At 37.1% G+C, this 20,459-nt stretch overlaps 1 protein-coding gene across 1 annotated transcript in view; it reads right to left on the minus strand.

Annotated features, from left to right (window-relative positions):
• px (MAP7 domain-containing protein plexus) overlaps positions 1 to 20,459 on the minus strand; it is a 157,274-nt gene that overhangs the window by 100,783 nt on the left and 36,032 nt on the right. The window contains exons 3-5 of the mRNA XM_088269254.1: positions 16,866 to 17,803; positions 15,067 to 15,210; positions 319 to 459 (exon numbers count right to left, since the gene is read on the minus strand). Of these exons, the coding sequence (XP_088125380.1) occupies positions 319 to 459; positions 15,067 to 15,210; positions 16,866 to 17,803 (1,223 nt within the window). The remainder of the gene's footprint in view (positions 1 to 318; positions 460 to 15,066; positions 15,211 to 16,865; positions 17,804 to 20,459) is intronic.

Here is a 20,459-nt window from a genome sequence, read left to right on the forward strand (position 1 = left end):
AGGAGACGGATAAGAGGGGTTCTATTTACATATAAGTTTAATTTATATTTTCCTTAATGTCGATTCACTATAGTAATTGTTTTTTTCTCCTATCTCTATCTCCTTTTATATCTTTTATTTATTATTTTTACAACATATTTTGTTTGTAAGAGCCAAAATCAATCGTAAACAAGTAGAGGCTCTACTGTTTGTTAATAGTATGAAGAATAAGCTTCATTTTACGGCAAAATTATTTGAGCATTATCAAAGGTGTCACACACTACGTAGCAACCGCGGGCGTAGTATAGTTTTGAGACTGGAAGCGTTTGGGTGTCTCACCTGGTCTTGTCGCGGGGGCGGCGGCAGCGCGTGCGGGGTCAGCTTGCCGCTGGCTAGGCTCACCGGGGAGGGGGGCAGGGGTGAGGGCGGGGGCCGCGACCGCAGCGTGTACGCACGCTCCGAAGGGGGCACGCCGCGCATCTGTAACAAAAGACATACTGATGAAATACATTGCTACCATAAACCAACCCAGGCCACAAAACTGTGGGCTGTGGAAACTTTATAGAAACTAGTCTAATGTCTGGGATTACGACATATTCATTAGGACGATAGTTCATAAGGAACGGTATATACACGGGTCTACCAAACAATAAAATGACTCGACTGCAATCAGTGTTTAACGCAGCAGCGAGACTGATTTTTGGAATTTCTAAATTCAGTCACATCACCCCACTACTTCACAAACTCCATTGGTTACGCTTTCCCGAAAGGGTTGAGTATAAACTCTGCTTACTCGTGTATAAATCAATACACAATATGGCTCCAGAGTATCTTAAGGAGCTGCGTATTCCAGATGAATTGGTTGATAGACGTCTCACGCTTCGATCGGCTACAATATCTGCAATGGGCAAAGTGATCTTACCAGCTCGCAACCAATGCACTAAATTTGGCGAGCGCGCCTTTGCTGTTGCAGGACCGACGGCGTGGAATGCTCTTCCACCAATGGTTAGAAATAGTGAGTGTACACAAAAACCTTGTACACAAAAAGCAATAACAATGTGCGAATAGTGAAATAAGGAAGGAATGCAAAGCTGAGATAAGCATTATCGATAAAATTAAGAAAGGTGTGTTGAGATGGTTTGGACATGTAGAACGAATGAGTGAGGAAAGAACGGTAAAACAAATTTATGAGGCGAATGTAAGTGGAAAAAAGAGCAGAGGAAGACCGAGAAAAACATGGCCTGATCAGGTTTGCCAAATACTTGAAAGTGGTCAGGTTAGGAGTCATAACAATCGGCGGGTATGTATGAGAAGATGCATGAACGTGGAAGAGGTGAAGAATGTTTGCAAAGACAGAGTGGTGTGGCATTCTATTCTCTCTGCCTACCCCTGCGGAGAAGCGGCATGATGGTTAGTTAGTTAGTTAGTTTTAATATACCGCTCACTCCTTTCAAGAACGTCATAAATCAAAAATCGTAAATTTTCAGTTGTTGTCGTAAATATTTTTCAAATGGAGAAAAAAACATTCAGGTTTTACCTAAAAGATCTGTTGCTCAGTAAAAAGTTCAATAAGTGGCTTGATATTTATTTTTAATAAATTGTATTATATTTTTCAACTTTAAAAACGTTCTCCTGAAAAATGAAGTTTTTTGATTTATGAAGTTCTTGAAAGGAGTGAGCGAATTGTTTTATTTAAAGAGGACATAGTACCAATATTGCAAGCAGAAAGATTATAATAATAAACATATCATTTACAAAAAAATACAAACCATATTTAGAAGTATGTTGTTCCCACTGTTTGCGCAACACATCATTTCGCTTTTCAAATATTCATTTCATTCCATCACATACATTAACACAACGTGGGAAAAATTTATTCCTATTCCACTTTAGCACGATTTTCACCAAGAATTCATAAAAACTGCACTAGAAATATGAAAGAAAACACTTGGTTTTTTTTTAATAATTTTTAAATCAAACACTGATTTTTTTCAGTCTACTAAGTTGTGTTTTGAATATTGAAAGCATTAACTTTGTGGATCATATTGATATATTATTTCGAGAAATAAAAATACTTTGTGTTGTGATCCACTCACATTTTTATTAACCAACTAGTTTCGGCAACAACCTGTTGCCCTCTTCAGGGTTTAATTTATATGTTTAGTATGTTTAGTCATAAATGAAACCCTGAAGAGGGCAACAGGTTGTTGCCGAAACTAGTTGGTTAATAAAAATGTGAGTGGATCAGAGCACAAAGTATTTTTATTTCTCGAAATAATATACTAAGTTGTATTTTATTAAAAACACATAAAAATTAATATTGTGACAATTGTTTCGGCTAGTTACAGCATTTTCAAACGACTTTTTTTTTTAGCACTTGATTTTATTTAAGACAACTAGTTTCGGAAGCTAAGCTTCTATCTTTAGGTCTAAATGTAAACCTAAATACATTTAGGCCTAAAGATGGAAGCTTAGCTTCCGAAACTAGTTGTCTTAAGGTGGAGACTGACCGTAGCATTTCATCGTAACGTAACACATTACGATGCGAGCATTCAGGCAGTGAGTACAGCGAACCGAGCGCTCCATCCATAGTTTCAGGTGCTCAGTGATGCTCGCCGCGAGCGATGTTACGACGTTATGTTACAACGAAATGCTCCGATCAGTCTCCACCTTTAAATAAACTCAAGTGGTAAAAAAACAAGTGTTTTCTTTAATAATTTCAACATGTCTTACCACAAAGTAAATGCCGAAACAATAAATAAATAAATAAAGAAGTCGTTATCAAATTTAAATCAGAGATGATTGACGCGCAGTTGTTGAAGACAGTCTGTGAGCGACGGCTGCGAAGTATTGTTTTTGCTACAATCTCGGCGGTCAAACAACATTAAACACGCGTACTAATGTCGCCGCGGACGTAGCGTAATGTTATCGTCACGTTTCAAGAGCGGCAATACGGGCAAATTGACAAGTAAACAAACATCACAAAAAACCGTTTGAGTAAATAATCTCGCTGTCTGAATGATGAGTTTTTTTTCTCTCCGGCCGCTGATAAACGTTTTATCAAATTAATTAACCGTTACAATTATTGCTCTAAATAAATATTTGTCCGCCTCCGTAGCGTAGTGATTAGCGCGTTCAACTACCGTGCTGGGGGTCATATACAGTATCTACTCAATGAATTAGGGCCACGCAGAATTTCGCGCAATTTCTCAATTCAAACAGGAATAACTCAGAGAAAACCTTGAATAAAACAATATTGAAATTTATTTACACATGAACACTTTATTACGCTTAAATTATGCATATATTTTCATATAAATATAGTTAGTATTTAGTATTTCCACCTTTGGCAGAAATAACTGCCTCAATTCTTTTTGGCATACTTAAAATGCACTGTTTTATCATGTTTTTTATTTCTTCGTCTTCTGACCAAATTTTTTGAATATTTTTTTTTTAGACAGTCTACTGTCGGATTTGGAAATGAGTATACCTTATTTTTTTAACATGATCCATACGTTTTCTATAGGATTAAGGTCCGGAGAATTTCCAGGCCAGGGGAGCAAAGGCAGATTTTTGTTAGACAAAAATTTTATTATTGATTTAGCTCGGTGGCAAGGTGCCCCATCCTGCATGAAGGTGTATGGACCTTCTGTTGGGTCGAGTGTATGGTAGAAGGGCATTAAAATTCGTTCGAGGACCTGCTTATAGGAATTTTGGTTCATTGTTCCTTCCACGAAAAACAACGGCCCAGGTAAATTATTCATAATACATGACCATATCATTGTTGCAGGGGGGTGTTTGATAACTTTTACCACACAGGCCTCATTGTAACGTTCCATTGGTGTTCTCCTGACGAATCGACGGCTATCTGTCACGGCTTCTAACCGGCACTCATTACTAAAGATGACCTGAAAAATAATGAAAATTTAAGTTTAATTCAAATATATAAGTTTATTTACTAAAATGATATGTTGAAAATTCAATTTAAATAAATACCTTTTTCCAATCATCTACCGAATAATTTCGATGTAGCCTGGCCCATTTTAATCGATCCGCTTTCATTCGTGGTGTCAATTTTGGTACTTTTACAGGGCGCCTGCATTTTAGATTTACTTCGTAAAGACGTCGCCTCAGTGTTGATACCGATATATTTATACCCTCCTCTTCCAATTTTATTTTTAATGTTTTTGCTGATGCACTACGGTTTTCTAAGGCACTTTGAACGATTTTTCGATCAGTCCTCGGTGTTGTTTTTCTAATCCTACGACAGTTCTTTCGCCGATTGCTGGTGGCGGGTGACTGATTTTTTATTGATTTTGAAATTCTGTCCACTGTTTGACGAGAAACGTTTTCCTTTTTTGAAATTTCTCTATTAGATAGTATTCCTAATTTCAGTAGCACTATAACACTAGACTTTTTTTCCTCAGAAATGTCTTTACTTTTTCCCATTTTGTCCTTTTCAAAAAAAACACTTGTGTTTACAAAAAAAAATTATACTTTATGAACTAAAATTAAAAATTAAGTTTTTTTCACAAGACACGATAACTATATAACCTCTCTGAACAAAACAACAACCAGAACTCAAGAAACTTCACTAATAAATGAGATAGGACTATTTTTTGAACTTTCAACTATCTGTCTACCTGTGCTAATTAGGGACCTTTCTTAGAAAAAGGGTTTGAAATTTTGTAAAGGCTTAAATAATCCAGGTATATTTTACATATTATTGAAGGTAATATACATGATATTAGATGTCAATAGAAAACTTAAAGTATTTATGCAAAATAAATATAATAATCCAAAAGATTTCAGAGTATTCAAAAAAATAATGGGTGGCCCTAATTCATTGAGTAGATACTGTATTCCCAGGGGGGTCAAAAATAAATATACTTGTATATATATATATGAAAAAATAACTCATGTGGCGAATTTGAGTGGGGGAACAGAACATGAACAGCCGAAAAATACTTGGTACGATCAGATAAATCAGAACCTATAATCTGGTGGTATCAAAAGTCTGAGTAATTGGAGGGCATGTATGACTAGATGCATGGATGTGAAGGAAGCGAGGAGTGTATGTCAGGACAGAAGTGTGCGGCGTTCCATCCTCTCTACCTTTCGGGAAATTGGCGTGATGGTAATAGTAGTAGTAGTAGTAAAAAAACTCGAACCCTTATCCGCACCCAATGGTGCAGAAGGCACTGCATCGTATATAATCAGTTTTATCTTGATAGTTAAATACACAAAGGAAAGGTGTTTAGCCCTGAGCTTCAGCTACCAGTCCAGGATAATATTAACACATTGTTTGCGGGAAACGCTTAAAAGCGTCCTTTACATACTGTTGGTAGATAGCGGAAGACACCTACTAGTTACACCTACTCTAGGCAACTAGAAATTGCTGAAACGCAAATCTTTAGATGATCAGCTGGAGTGTCCCTTAGAGACAAAATAAAGAGTTCACGCTTTCGTGGAATCCTGGTGGTAACTGATATCAATAGAAAGGTAGAGGAAAGGTAATTGAGATGGTATGGGCACATTAGAGGTAGGGAACCTGAACATATTGTAAACCATCCGATCGCCATGGATCTTCCTCGAAAGACATCTAGAGGAAGACCAAAAAATTCATGGGTGCTGCAGTAAGATAACATGATTCGAAGGTATGGCCTAGGTGACGTTGTATATGATAGAAGGACCTACAACCTGAGGACGAGGAGAGCTGACCACAATAGTCTACAAAGATGATAAGTTGGGATGGAGCCAGGAAGAGAAAGGTAGAGAGCGGGAGACGCTTATAAGCGTTCTATTTGCTTACTTTTGGTAGAGCGCGAGAGAACCCATAAAACATTTCACAGATGGGAGTTGGGTGGTTACTTTGTGATTAGTATACTGAGTCTGCCAAGACTGAATGAGTATAATTACGGTTGGGGTTGAAGAAAAAACAGTCCGACAACAATGTGTCAACATGTTGTGTGGAGCGTACGCGCCAGGATGTCCCAGGGTCAATATTTGTCTCGAAGCGAGTATAAACACGAGCCGCGCACGAATGCTACACATAAGGATAGGAGTGTGTACTACAAACTACAAAAATAAATCTCATATTTTCAATATGTAAATCTCATATCACCAACAATCACGAGATGCTGGCAAAAACTATCCAGCATCTCGTGATTGTTGGCGATATATTAATGCAGTGAACATTGTAAATAAATATTATTTTACTGTTGTACGAAAGCGAAACGTGGACTATGGAGCAGGAAGAACACAGGTGGCTGGAGGCGTTTCAGGTGTGATTCATCGGTCGGAACATGTAAGGATAGTGAGGTATCAAACAGCGCTGGGGAGTCTAGATGCTTACTAAATAAAGTAGCACAACAGCGAGCCAAACGGATAGGCCATAATAACACCCAGGCCTGCTTCTTACGATTGCAGAAGGTATGTGCGAAGGCACAAACACAGCACAGAGGAAGACTCGCTTAACCTGCATGAAGAGACGTGTGGAGACTGACTTTGATAAACAAACCAATCACCGAAAAAATTTAAACGCACAAAGAAATATTAGAACATTTTGAGTGTGTCCAAATACTTGTTCACAAAATCTGGATTATCTCCAATTACAGGAGTTATTTTCATATTATTTTTTGACATCTCATCAAAGATGAAGAAGAATATGGAAGTCTGGGCATTTACGGGGCTTACGACCGTCATAGGCTGGTTTGAGTGATCACTTTACACACGTGTAACATTCACCAATTCTACCCATTATTGACAACCACACTACTCAAATTCTTGGAAGCTAAATAATAAGCTAAATTATAAGCTTAATAATAAAAATGAAAATGGTATTTTCTGGCGTTTCTCATGTGTGTGATTATAATCCGGGATTCGGATCTCACATACTAATATAAGAGTTTCTGCTTAATAAAAAGCTTCTTTACATCTCACCAATAGATGTCTCTAGTGAAGTTTTAGTGATTCATGAACAAGGTTTCTAAATTGGTTCATATATATATAGAACTTCCAAGAATTTGAGTAGTGTGGTTGTCAATAATGGGTAGAATTGGTGAATGTTACACGTGTGTAAAGTGATCACTCAAACCAGCCTATGAAGGTCGTAAGCCCCGTAAATGCCCAGACTTCCATATTCTTCTTCATCTTTGATGAGATGTCAAAAAATAATAAGAAATATTAGAGTGAAACATCACATATATTTTGACGCCCCTCATTTGGATGTGTGTAATACATTCAAAACATTATGTATCATACATGAAATGTGCGATTTTTTACATTAAAAACAAAACAGATTCCATACGCTGCTCTACATATCGCTCACTCCTTTCAAGAACGTCACAAATCAAAAAACTTGATTTTTCAGGAGAACGTTTTTAAAGTTTAAATATATAATACAATGTATTAAAAATAAATATCAAGCCACTCATTGAACTTTTTACTGTGTAACAGATCTTTTTAGGTAAAACCTGAAGGTTTTTTCCCCGTTTTAAAAATATTTAGTATATTTAAAAAAATAATTAAACAATACCTTTTCTTCAAAATGAAAAAACAACACTTTCTGCCCTGTGGCTGGTAAGTATCAAGTTAAAAATATGCCTATTTAGCTGGGATATAGTACATTTTCTCAGCATTCCGAAAACATGCACAACTGAAAATTGACAATTTTTGATTTATGACGTTCTTGATAGGAGTGAGCGATATGGAGCATGAGGATTCGGCGAGTGATCATACATTATGTAGAAGGGCACCAACACACATTTGTGCGTTCCAGAAACTTTACGTTGCGGCGTTGTGAACATATTTGTGCATTTTGGAAAACTTTATTTATTTATTTAAACTTCATGTACAAAAATTAAATATGTAAATTGGCGTATTGCTAAGAAGCAATATCTTTCAATTAACCAAAATGTTATCTTATGTTGCGGTTTAAAACCTTATTTACATTAAATATGTAATTTTTATTATGAGTCCATGCGCTCCGTACAAGGAGCGCAAGGATTCAAAGAGTGATCATATGTGTGCACAAACACTAGTACGGTTGGACAGTGTGTCCACCAAGAACGGGGCCGTGTGACTGAGGCACAGAGGCCCGCACGAGCCCGTCCAATTGTTATCTCTGTTTGCCCACAGATTAGCATGTCGTTACACTAAACAGGCTACTAGCTCCAGTGAAGGATGAGGTCGTTCTCTAGCGGGCAAGTAGCAAAATGATAGCAATAAAAATCAAAACAGATATTTATTTACAGCATCAAGGCTGGGGTATTTCTAACACTGTCAATATTTGGAATGATATTACATACTAGCCTCTTATTGTCCCGAAGGTTAGCAAACATCGTGACAATTTTTGTACTTGTATAATACTTACAACATTTTGAGTGTGTCTCAATACTTGTTCACAAAATCTGGATTATCTCCAATTACAGGAGTTATTTTCATATTATTTTTTGACAACTCATCAAAGATGAAGAAGAATATGGAAGTCTGGGCATTCTTCTTCATCTTTGATGAGTTGTCAAAAAATAATATGAAAATAACTCCTGTAATTGGAGATAATCCAGATTTTGTGAACAAGTATTTGGACACACTCAAAATGTTGTAAATAAATTATCTGGTCAAATTATAAGCTTAATAATAAAAATGAAAATGGTATTTTCTGGCGTTTCTCATGTGTGTGATTATAATCCAGGATTCGGGTCTCACATACTAATATAAGAGTTTCTGCTTAATAAAAAGCTTCTTTACATCTTACCAATAGATGTCTCTAGTGAAGTTCTAGTGATTCATGAACAAGGTTTCTAAATTGGTTCATATATGTAGAACTTCCAAGAATTTGAGTAGTGTGGTTGTCAATAATGGGTAGAATTGGTGAATGTTACACGTGTGTAAAGTGATCACTTAAACCAGCCTATGACGGTCGTAAGCCCCGTAAATGCCCAGACTTCCATATTCTTCTTCATCTTTGATGAGTTGTCAAAAAATAATATGTATAATACTTTGTCTGAAGCCATTCTGAACAGTGACTTAGTGCTAAAGTAAAATCAAACTCTCTCAAGTTATTATATTGCTAAGCCAGAATATAACTCTTTCTTCTTACGACATTTTACTTTTATTTCATTAACTGATTCGGCAGTGACTTTGTGGTAAAATCTATTTTCAATTAATGTTTTACTTAACATTTTACGGGGCATTTACGGGGCTTACGACCGTCATAGGCTGGTTTAAGTGATCACTTTACACACGTGTAACATTCACCAATTCTACCCATTATTGACAACCACACTACTCAAATTCTTGGAAGTTCTATATATATGAACCAATTTAGAGACCTTGTTCTTGAATCACTAGAACTTCACTATTATATTCTTCATCTTTGATGAGATGTCAAAAAATAATATGAAAATAACTCCTGTAATTGGAGATAATCCAGATTTTGTGAACAAGTATTTGGACACACTCAAAATGTTGTAAATGTTTTACTTAGTATATACCACTATTTCTTAAAATCTACTGTGACACGTGTTTCGATGCATTCCGCATACGGTGTTTGAAAATGATGCGGAATAGATTTTAAGATATAGTGGTATTTATCAAGTAAAACATTAATTTAAAATTTTACTTTTAAGTTTACTTTCAACTTTACCTAATAGTATTTCTTGTAATGATAACTTTCCATTCCTCAACACAGCACAGCAATCTTTAGTAATTCATTTTCTTATTATTTTTATTATTACCAACATATTGTATTCGGGTGGCTTTTCCATCAATCCCAACCCTAATTATACTCGGGCAGTCTGTATACTAATCACAAATAACCGCAAACCCAATTCCCATCTGTACAATGTTTTCGGCATCTCTCGCGCTCTACCAAAAGTAAGCAAATAGAACGCTTATAAGCATCTCCCGCTCTCTACAGCCAGTATGTAAAAGACACTTTTAAGCGTGTCCCGCAAACAATGTGTCAATGTTATTATTCAATTTTATTTTGTTTACAACTAATGCCTATAACAATATTAACAAAAATATCTACAATAATAATAAAAGAATACATTATATTAAAAATAATAAAAGAAAAAATATCAATAAAAATAGACATTCAAAACAATTTGTCACATAAACAACTGGTTACATACTAGAAAAAAAACTGGAAAGACTTTCAGATTGGTGCAATAAAAATTAACTTTATCTAAACTCACAAAGACTGAGCTGCGCTAACTGGTCAGCGTGTTTAGCTACCGTGCTGGAGGTCCCGGGTTCGATTCCCAGGGGGGGAGGTGAAAATAAATATTAGTGATTTAACACTGTAATATTTATTTAATATTACCCTGGACTGGTTCCTGAAGCGCAAGAGTGATCACCTTGCCTTCATGTAAGTAATGATCAAGATAACACTGCGTCAATTTGATGCAGTGCCCTATGCACCATTAGGTGCGGATAAGGGTTATAAATAAAATTTTAAAAAAACTCACAAAAATGCCAAATTACGAGATTCTATACAAACAGAAACCAACATTTTTTAAATATATTATTAGATTAAAACCAATATTTTTAGCTTTTCCACTTTATTTTTATTCGACCAGCGACCGGGTTTCGTCGTTACCGACATCATCAGACGTCGTTACCGACATCCAGTATGATGATGTCGGTAACGACGAAACCCGGTCGCTGGTCAAATAAAAATAAAGTGGAAAAGCTAAAAAATATTGGTTTTAATCTAATAATATATTAAAAATGCAATTTCATCACGAAGTGTCAGTGGATAATATAAATCAACATTTTTTTGATTACTCAATCGACAAAGTATACCTAGAATCGGTATTAAAAATAGAAGATCTAGGTATATGTATATAACTTTCGACACCAAACTCAGCTTTCTATCGCACACAAAAAAAATAACCAACAAAAGTAAGAACACTCGGTTTCATAAAAAGAATTACTAAAGACTTCGATATTATTACTACTATGTATCCTTCTCTTTTCATAGAATGACCGGAGTACCCTGGCAATTCCACTTGTTTCAAGATTATGCACTTGTTGCACAATATCGAACGCCGTGATGCAATATTGGGACAACATTTATTGACCTCATATAATATTTTGTACTCCGAATTGTGTGACTGATAATGAGACACTGTTAATCCGGTAATTTCCAATTTGTGTTCAGATAAGCGCGCTATCCTGCCGTGTGATAGGAAAATATAAAAAGATTCGAGACAACAGAGATAAAGAATTATTTGTCTTTCATAACCCACTCGGACCGGTGATAAGATTATCTCAAAACAAATGCAATCAAAATACAGAAAAAAAATAAATGCCTCATTTTTGTTTAAATTGAATTTATCACTACTAGATATAATCTCAGTTACAATCTGCAATATTTAATTAGGTAAAAAAATATATAAATAAAAAAAATATTGGAAAGATCTAGGAATATGTTTTAAACAGATTTTTATCAATTTCAATTTGTGTTGGCCATATGCTCCACCTAGGAAGCGAACATGGAAAGAAGAAGAAGAAGAATCAGGGAACGACGTGAACATCGTTTTTTCCAAGAACTGTCATTTTGCCGTGTTAATTTTTACGATAGTTTAGTATTCTAGGGTTGAAAATATACTGAAAATACATTACAATATCCAGGCCAATTGCAAAGGAAACACGTTCATACATTTATTTTGCAAAATGCAGGAATCAAACCCCAGATGCCAGATTTGCATCTACCCAACCGCTCTATGGTGCCTTTTTAACTAAGAATTTGAGATAATTATTTACTCACATGAGATGGAATTCAACAGTATATGTGTCGCTTACTTTCAAAATCCGCCAGATCCAATTTTATAAGATTTTAAAATAAATACTGAATCAGAATGCCAACTGTGGGTTTTATTGTTTAAGATATTTATTTACTTGAAAACCCTGCTGAAAAATACTTAAAAACAGCGTTGTATTTCAAATTCCGCTATATTCATGAAACTTGCCTCCTGACCCATATCGGCCAATCAAAGAGCGGGGATAGGTCAAAAATTAAGATGACGTCATTATCGGTTTGTGTCTCGTGTTTTTTTTTTAAATACAAAAAAAAGGGAAAATTCTCTATTTCATAATATTTTATCTAAAGATAGACAAATCTTTGAAACATAAATGTAATCCGGATAATTTTGCATTTTATAAAATTAAACTTTATTTTAACCACTTTTTTATTATTAGTACACTTTAACCTACCGGTTTTGACAAGAACCTTGTCATCATCAGGGTTCATTAAATTCTCCAGCATTAAAATACTCTAAATTTATAAAGTTCACAAAATGTGCCACAAAGTATCTGTGAAAAACATTCAAAATTTTTTGCATTTTTTGTAAAATCGACTTACATGGATCTGGCGGCTTTTGAAATTAGGCGACACATATATATATAGTATGTGTGAGTTTATATGTTAGTGTGTACATATATTAGACACAGATAAAAGTAATAATAACAAAGCTTATCAAACAATCTCGCCATCAGCAACATTTGATAGCGATTCAGTGTGATCAGTTGGAATTTTTGCCAAATAAGCATGACACAAAGCTAAAACAATAATAAATATAGATTAAAACATGTACTTTGTGTAAGATCATATCACGTGTACGCTAGAATTCTCACTAACCAGTTGCTCGGGTTCACTATCATGAAAACGCAAATCCATTCTCGCCGTTTGGAAATAAAAAAAATGTCACCATACATATTTTATTATTGAAAGTTTATTTGTTTAGGTAGACACTTATTAATAATGAATGCTGGGAACAGAGTGAATGGTGCACTAAAATCAGTTTTAGCAAATAAAAATCTATCAGCGGAAGCTAAACTGGCAGTACACAATGGAGTTCTGGTTCCAACCCTTATGTATGGAAGCGAAGCATGGAGTTGGCAAAAGAAGGATGAAAGCAGACTGAATGCAGTCGAAATGCGCTCATTACTCAAATATTGTTTTAATGATAAACTAGATACAAACACGTAATAAGTGTCTAACTATCACGCCGCTTCCCCGCAGGGGTAGGCAGAGAGAATCGAACGCCATACCACTCTGTCTTTGCAAACATTCTTTGCCTCTTCTATGTTCATGCACCTCCTCATACATACCCGCCGATTATAACGACTCTCAACCTAACCGCTTTCGAGTATTTGGCATACCTGATCGTGCCAAGTTTTTCTCGGTCTTCCTTTGCTCTTTTTTTCAATAACATTCGCCTCATAAATTTGTTTTACCGTTCTTTCTTCACTCATTCGTTCTACATGTCCAAACCATCTCAAAACAAATTTAAAAAAAAAATAAAATCGACTATAACTACGCTTGTCCTAGATCATTCAAGTGGTGTAGCAATTTTAGTCTTATTTAAAAGTCAATCGGCGGGCATGTGAGTTAATAAATAACCCTAATATACGGTTTCGAAAAGAAAAGTCCCCCTTAAATAAAAAATAAAATAACCTGACATTTGAGTTCTATTTTTATCTGCCTCTGCGGTGTAATAGTTAGCATGTTTACCTACCGCGCTGGAGGTCTCAGGTACGATTCCCAGGGGGTGAGGTGAAAACAAATATTAGCGATTTTACACTCTAATATTTAATTAATAATGTAAATATTTTGATTTTTTCACTCTAAAATTTATTCAATTTTTTTTTTCCTTGGGGGTCAAGGGATCTTGCATCCCTTATGTCACCGCAACCATGTTAGGTCTATTGTGACTTCCCTGTATTTTACAGCTCACTGCCAAGACCTACATGAGTCATGTAACTCACGACCTATCTTGGTGGTAGGAGCTTCACCTTTTCGGAGTCCAGTAGAGGTCCTCCAAGGATGTGACTTCGTTTGTGAGCGAGTTCAATATTACCCTGGACTGATACCTGAAGCGGAGGGCTGATCACCTTCCATGTGTTATAAATATATGAGATTTTTTCACACTAATATTTGTTCAATACTACCCTCGGCTGTCCAAACTTAAACAGCAGATTCTACTTAGTCCAAAAATGCAAAAAAAACCTACTACAAAAAAATGTCGACAGCCGCCCTGTAATGGTCACCTTTCTGATCACCTTTCCTTCATATGTTAACGATCAAGATAACCCTGCGTTTATATGATGCAGTGCCCTATGCACCATTGCAGTGCGGATAAGGGTTTGAAAAAGAAGAATATTTTGTGAAAAAAAAGCAACAAACGGTTGATTTCTCACACGGATGATAAGGAAAATAGGAATAGTATAATAAATTGTCATGTAGCAATAGCTGCCACTGTTATTTATAATTTATCGAGAGTGTATCAGCGAGCTGACCGCTGACCGCTGACTGCTGACCGTGGGGTTATCGAGAACGGCTGAAAATGGAGTTATCACAACTCTTTTGTTTACCCAGCACGTTCACGCGGAGCGAGCGCAAACATAACTAGATATATTTAGCGTCAATTATCGGCGGTCTACCAATTGCTTTCAGGATGACGATTCGGGCAAGCGGGCGGCGTGCGTAGATACGCAAGACGTTTGCGCTCGCAATCACTGGCGGAATCACAACTTGGCCGACTAAGATAAACTTCATAATAATGAAAATGCTATTTCATATTCTTCTTTGACATCTCATCAAAGATGAAGAAGAATACGAAAGTCTAGGCATTTACGGGGCTGACGACCGTCATAGGCTGGTTTAAGTGATCACTTTACATACGTGTAACATACACCAATTCTACCCATTATTGACAACCACACGACTCAAATTCTTAGAAGTTCTATATTTATATATGAACCAATTCAGAAAACTTGTTCTTGAAACATTAGAACTTCCGAGCATCCGAAACTATGGATGGAGCGCTCGGCTCGCTGTACTGACTATACGAATGCTCGCATTGGCTCCGGTCAGACCCTACCATTACATTTAGCGGGGCGATTCATTACATAATCAAGATATCTGACTGCTTCACTTCTATTGAAACGGGAGAGCAAGCAAAACTCGATTTCCCATATTTATATACAAAAGCAATTTTCAACAACAAAATAATAACCTAATGACACCTGTGTTCGGGGCACGTTACTAATTAGAGAAATATCGGAGATTCAAACCTGGAAGTTGTGCCACTGCTGCAACAGATGGTGCTGGCACGCGACGCAGCCTTGGATGAGTCCCTGGGCGTCCTTGGGGCGAGATCTGGCGGGCCGCGGGTGGTGCTCGTTGAAGATGGGAAAGAAAGGCTGGTTCTTCGATGCCTGAAACGCACATCAAATTAACAGTAAATTTTTTTTTTGGCAATATCCAATTCAAACCCCGCCCACACCTTTCGTCCTACGAGTATATAAGCTGGTTTATTAATATGTTTAATCTTGTGCATGTTTAACCTCGGCTCGTAACGCATGTTTATGCTGAAACATTTAGTGCATGTTGGTCTTCGGGTCGACCAAAAATCGCATGTGTTAAACATTTTGTGTAGTTTTAAGTGTGTAAATGGTGCTATGGTGGTGAAGGGTGGTATTGTTTGCATGCTGTGGTAGTGATTGTCCTGACGAAGAGACGGGTACGTAAAATAAAGTTAAAATGACTAACCACAAAGTAAATGCTTTAAATATTAACAATATTTTATTCAAATGCCCAAACCATCTCAACACACCTTTCTCAATTTTATCAATAACGCTCATCTCAGCCTTGCATTCTTTCACTATATCACCATTCGAACATCTATTTTACATCGTTTTGCTGCATATTCCTTACCTGCACAGTTAATTTTTAAAACAAATTTTTCAAAAAAATTTTTTTTAAAGGAATAATCCGCAAAGCCTCTATTTTTAGAGGCTTGTCTGCAGGTAGGATAGTAAGGATAGGGAAAGTAAATGTGAAAAATACATCACACACACCCGGACCAATTGAAAATAAATCTTTCTTGAATTCATTTAGCAATTGGCGGGCAGCGAACATGCATCGCCAGTTTCACAGTCGAGCGTCAACCTGCCATTCAAAAGAAGTAGCATGCAAAAACCCACCATTTATTTAAAAAAACCGAATACTACTAAAAACACAAGTCAAATCGTTGTGTGAACCGACCCTAACATGTTTATTTCCCTGACTCTACAGTTTTAACTGTAAACAGATAATAAATAGCAATTCTCTAAGGAAGCAGATAAATGTGTATCACTGTGTCCCTGAAATAGGTTACGACGCAACAAGATCCGCCTGATGTCATCGAAGGTTATAAAAACAGAATAGGGTTACTTTCCAGTAACAAGTGGCAAAACATGAACACACAGACAGCGTACCTAGCGGAGCGGAGGGCAGAGGGCACAGATAGTAAGCCCGTGATGCACTCGTTACTTTGTGATACTACAAACAATTTGGATGGCACACGAGACAAAAATTTCCATGAAATACAATTAAATTATTATAAATAATCTAGCAATAAAGATATGTCCAATGAATGGAAAAATGGATTGTTGGAAATGCACATTACAAAAGTACGATTTGAGATTTTCTGCTCCAAATAATAAGTAATAAAAGTCTAAAATGTATACATTTTAGATATTTAGCTCACTCCTTTCAACGTCATAAATCAAAAAACTTAATTTTTCAGGAGAACGTTATTGAAATTTTTACTACGCAACAGATCTTTTTAGGTAAAACCTGAAGGTTCTTTCTCCATTTGAAAAATATTTAGTATATTTAAAAAGTAATTAAACAATACCTTTTCTTCAAAATGCAAAAACAACATTTTCTGCCCTGTAACGGGTAAATATTAAGTTAAAAATATGCCTCTTTTGCTGGGATATAGTACATTTTCTGGGCATTCCCACGATATGTACTCTCACATCCGTGTCGGCACTTTGAGCCGACGACACATCACCTAAAGATGAAATTAAACATTCACCAGACTTACATCTTTGGGTTCCTTGGTGTTGAGATTGCACAGTGACCCCCTCTTGTACTCGTCGCCGCACACGTAGCACACCTCCGTAACCGAGTTCTTGTCCGGCATGGAGAGGTCCAGTATATCCCGGTCCGAGCTCGAGTTGGAGTTGCCCGAGTAGACCGAGTGCGAGCTCTTGGCCGAGTCCAGATACCCGCTCGGCTCGGAGAGACTCGAGTGCTGCGAGCCCAGAGATATGACGTTGGTCTCCTTGGGGATGTTCCGGAGGTCGAGGACGCCGTCGACGGGATCTATGGTTATGCTGGCCGAGAGCAGGTGGGATTTGAGTGGGACTGGATGCAGTTTCCCGTCTTGGTGCTTGGACTCGTACTGCTTGGAGTGGGATATCTTTTCGACCACCGGCGGTACGCTGATGTGTCCTTTGACGACCGCGCGTTGCTCGTATCGAGAGTTGTGGACCGCGTTGTACTTGTGTTCTTGCGAGCGGGACGCGTCATTCACTACATTAGACTTTAAGTTAATTTCTTGCGTGGTGGGAGCGGACGCGTTCAGTTCGCTTACAGTTTTCACTTTAGTAGGGTAGTGATGCGGCGTCGTGGCGTAATTCAACTGGTGTTCGTACTGCGATCCCGTTATCTTGATGTCTTGGTACGGTTTACTGGGAGGGTAGGGGTGATACGCGGGTTCCATCTTGTCCTTCTGGTCATGGCTCCTCCTGACGGCGTCTTGGTGGTATCGGACGGCGGCGTCGTAGTGCCGCCCGGGGGCGCCCGGCTGGCCGGGGGGCTGCGGGTTGCGGGGGTGGTCGCGGGAGGAGGGGCGCGCGGCGGGCGAGGGGGACGGGGAGGGCGAGGGGGCCGCGGGGGAGGGCGGAGGCTGCCCGGAGCCCTCCGAGTTGAGGCCGAGCATCTGGGCCGCGTACTCGCCTTGGAAGGACATGTCTGCGCCTGCAATCCAACAAAACTAATAAGTATTCGCAATAATAATTAAGAAGTACGAGCTATTGCACTTAATCATAAAAGGAAAAACAGAGGGTCAACGAGATGTGAGCAGAAGACTCCTGGCTCCGGAATATACAAGATTAGATGGGGATCAGGGCCGTCGAGGCCCTGTTTAGACCTGCCCGAGACAAGGACAATTACTCTTAATTGATAGTCGACATCAGGGAGACCTGACATGACATGACACAAACAGAAGAAAAAGATTATAATTATTTAAAATATAAATCGTTTTGTCTAGATCCATTTTATTACCTAAACTTATTTTTCATATGAAAATATTCAATTTTCATATTAAATTATTTTCCTCAACGCCTTGAGGAATGGATACATTAACCTCTGCACGGATTGACCAAACTCCTGAGTTGCAAATCAATTTATCTTCAATAACGCTAATCATTTTGAGCCATCCTTAATTCATATCTCGCAATTAGTATGACACATAAATTACTGAGACAAATTATATTTAAAATGAAATTTAAAAATATCGAAATATTCTGCAATCTTTTTCAGCTTATCTGAGCTTTGTAAAGCAATAGGGTGTGGATGATAAAAAAATTCACAGAATAAACAATAACAAATAAAAAAAATATTAGCTTGTTATTTTTCGGAAATATGGCGGGAAGTATTGTTTACAAAGCGATCTCGTATTTTAGGATATTTTAAATTCCGAGAAAATATTACGTAAACATATTTGGTTAAACATGACCCAATTCAAGGTTTTTTCCTCGTGTCAGTTCATAACAGTAGTAAAATTGTAATAAAACTCTCCTTATCATTCATCAGTAATTTTTTCTCTCTCCAATGTCTGTACACGACGGATTCTCAAGTTCTTTGGACACGTTGCGCGTGGCAATGAGGATAGAACGACTGGTTGTGATCGATAGCCTGGAAGGGGAAGAAAGGGAGAGGAAGATCCCCACACGAAGACCGATCAAGTTAAGGCAGCACACGTGCACGTGCAGCGCAGTCAAGGGATAACTGGAGAAGAGTCATTGCTTCCGCAAGGGTCACAAACCTCAGTAATGAGGAATAAGCCGGAAAAGAAAAGTTTTTTTTCTTATAATCAAATCTCTAAAACTACAAAAATGGGTATAATACGATAATTATAACCCGGATTTTTTGTTTGTTATATCCAAAGTTAGTTAAATATCGAAGCTTTACTGTATTGGGTTTTATTTGGTAAGAAATAATAATAATAATAATAATAATAAAATTGGATAACTTATATAGCGCCATTTCCGTAAAAAGAATACCTCAAGGGCGCTTCACGGTGAATGAATTGGGGAAAATATTATGGTGGAAATGATTTAGCAAACAAATGTGTTTTTAGTCTTTTTCTAAAGATCATCTCACTCTCACTATTTCTAACCATTGGTGGAAGAGCATTCCACGCCGTCGGTCCTGCAACAGCAAAGGCACGCTCGCCAAATTTAGTGCGTTGGTTGCGAGCTGGTAAGATAACTTTGCCCATTGCAGATGTTGTAGCCGATCTAAGCGTGAGACGTCTGTCAACCAATTCATCTGGAATACACAGCTCCTTAAGATACTCTGGAGCCATATTGTGTATTGATTTATACATGAGTAGGCAGAGTTTATACTCAACCCTTTCGGGAATGCGTAACCAGTGGAGCGTAACCAATGGCCGACTAGTTGGTGCATATGCACTTTTAACTCTGCGGCATTGACACGCAAATAAATCACGTGAGCCGATATCTAAAATGGAGCAATAATATTATTAGCGTGGAACGAAAAGGCGCAAGCCGCTCATATTATCGGAAAATAATAATATAACAAGAGGAGCTATGCTACACGTCCGTGACCTACGCCATTATTTGTTTGTTTCGCGCAAACAGACAGTTGTATTAATGAGCGAGAGACTTTATATTCAAATTGATTGTAATATACGCAATCTTCTAAAAAAGCAACAACAAAAAAAAGAGAAAAATATATTACGTCAGATTTAATTACAACCTTATACCGTATTTTTATACATATTTGTTACAACAAAAAACTTATATTTTTTTCTTAAGTTTTACTTGGTAAAACCTAAATTTCTTAACACATTGTTTGCGGGAAACGCTTTAAGCGTCTTTTACATACTGTTGGTAGAGAACGGGAGATGCTTATAGGCGCTCTATTTGCTTACTTTTGGTAGAGCGCGAGAGATGCCAAAAAACATTGTACAGATCGGAATAGGATTTGCAGCTACATGTGATTATTATAAGACCTTAATTAGTATATTAATTAGGGTCGGAGTTGATGAAAAAACCATCTGACGTGTTAAAATCTATTGTGACACATGTTTCGATGCATTCCGCATCATTTTCAAACACCATAAAACGTGTTTGAAATGATGCGGAATAAATTTTAAGGAATAGTGATATTAACCAAGTTAAACATGAAATAAAAACGGATAGATATTACCACAAAATGACTGCCGAATAAAAAACTTATAACTAACATTTAGAAATCTCAACATAGATGAAGAGGAATATGAAAGTCTGGGTATTTACAGGACTTATGATCTCTCATGGCTAGTTTGTTGTACTGTTTAGTATCTTAAAAAAAAAACTTTTTAAATCTGCCAAAAAAAACTCTTTTT

The sequence above is a fragment of the Brachycentrus maculatus genome, unplaced genomic scaffold, assembly GCF_059751285.1.
Source record: "Brachycentrus maculatus isolate JH-2025_06_01 unplaced genomic scaffold, ASM5975128v1 h1tg000343l, whole genome shotgun sequence".
Taxonomy (NCBI): domain Eukaryota; kingdom Metazoa; phylum Arthropoda; class Insecta; order Trichoptera; family Brachycentridae; genus Brachycentrus; species Brachycentrus maculatus.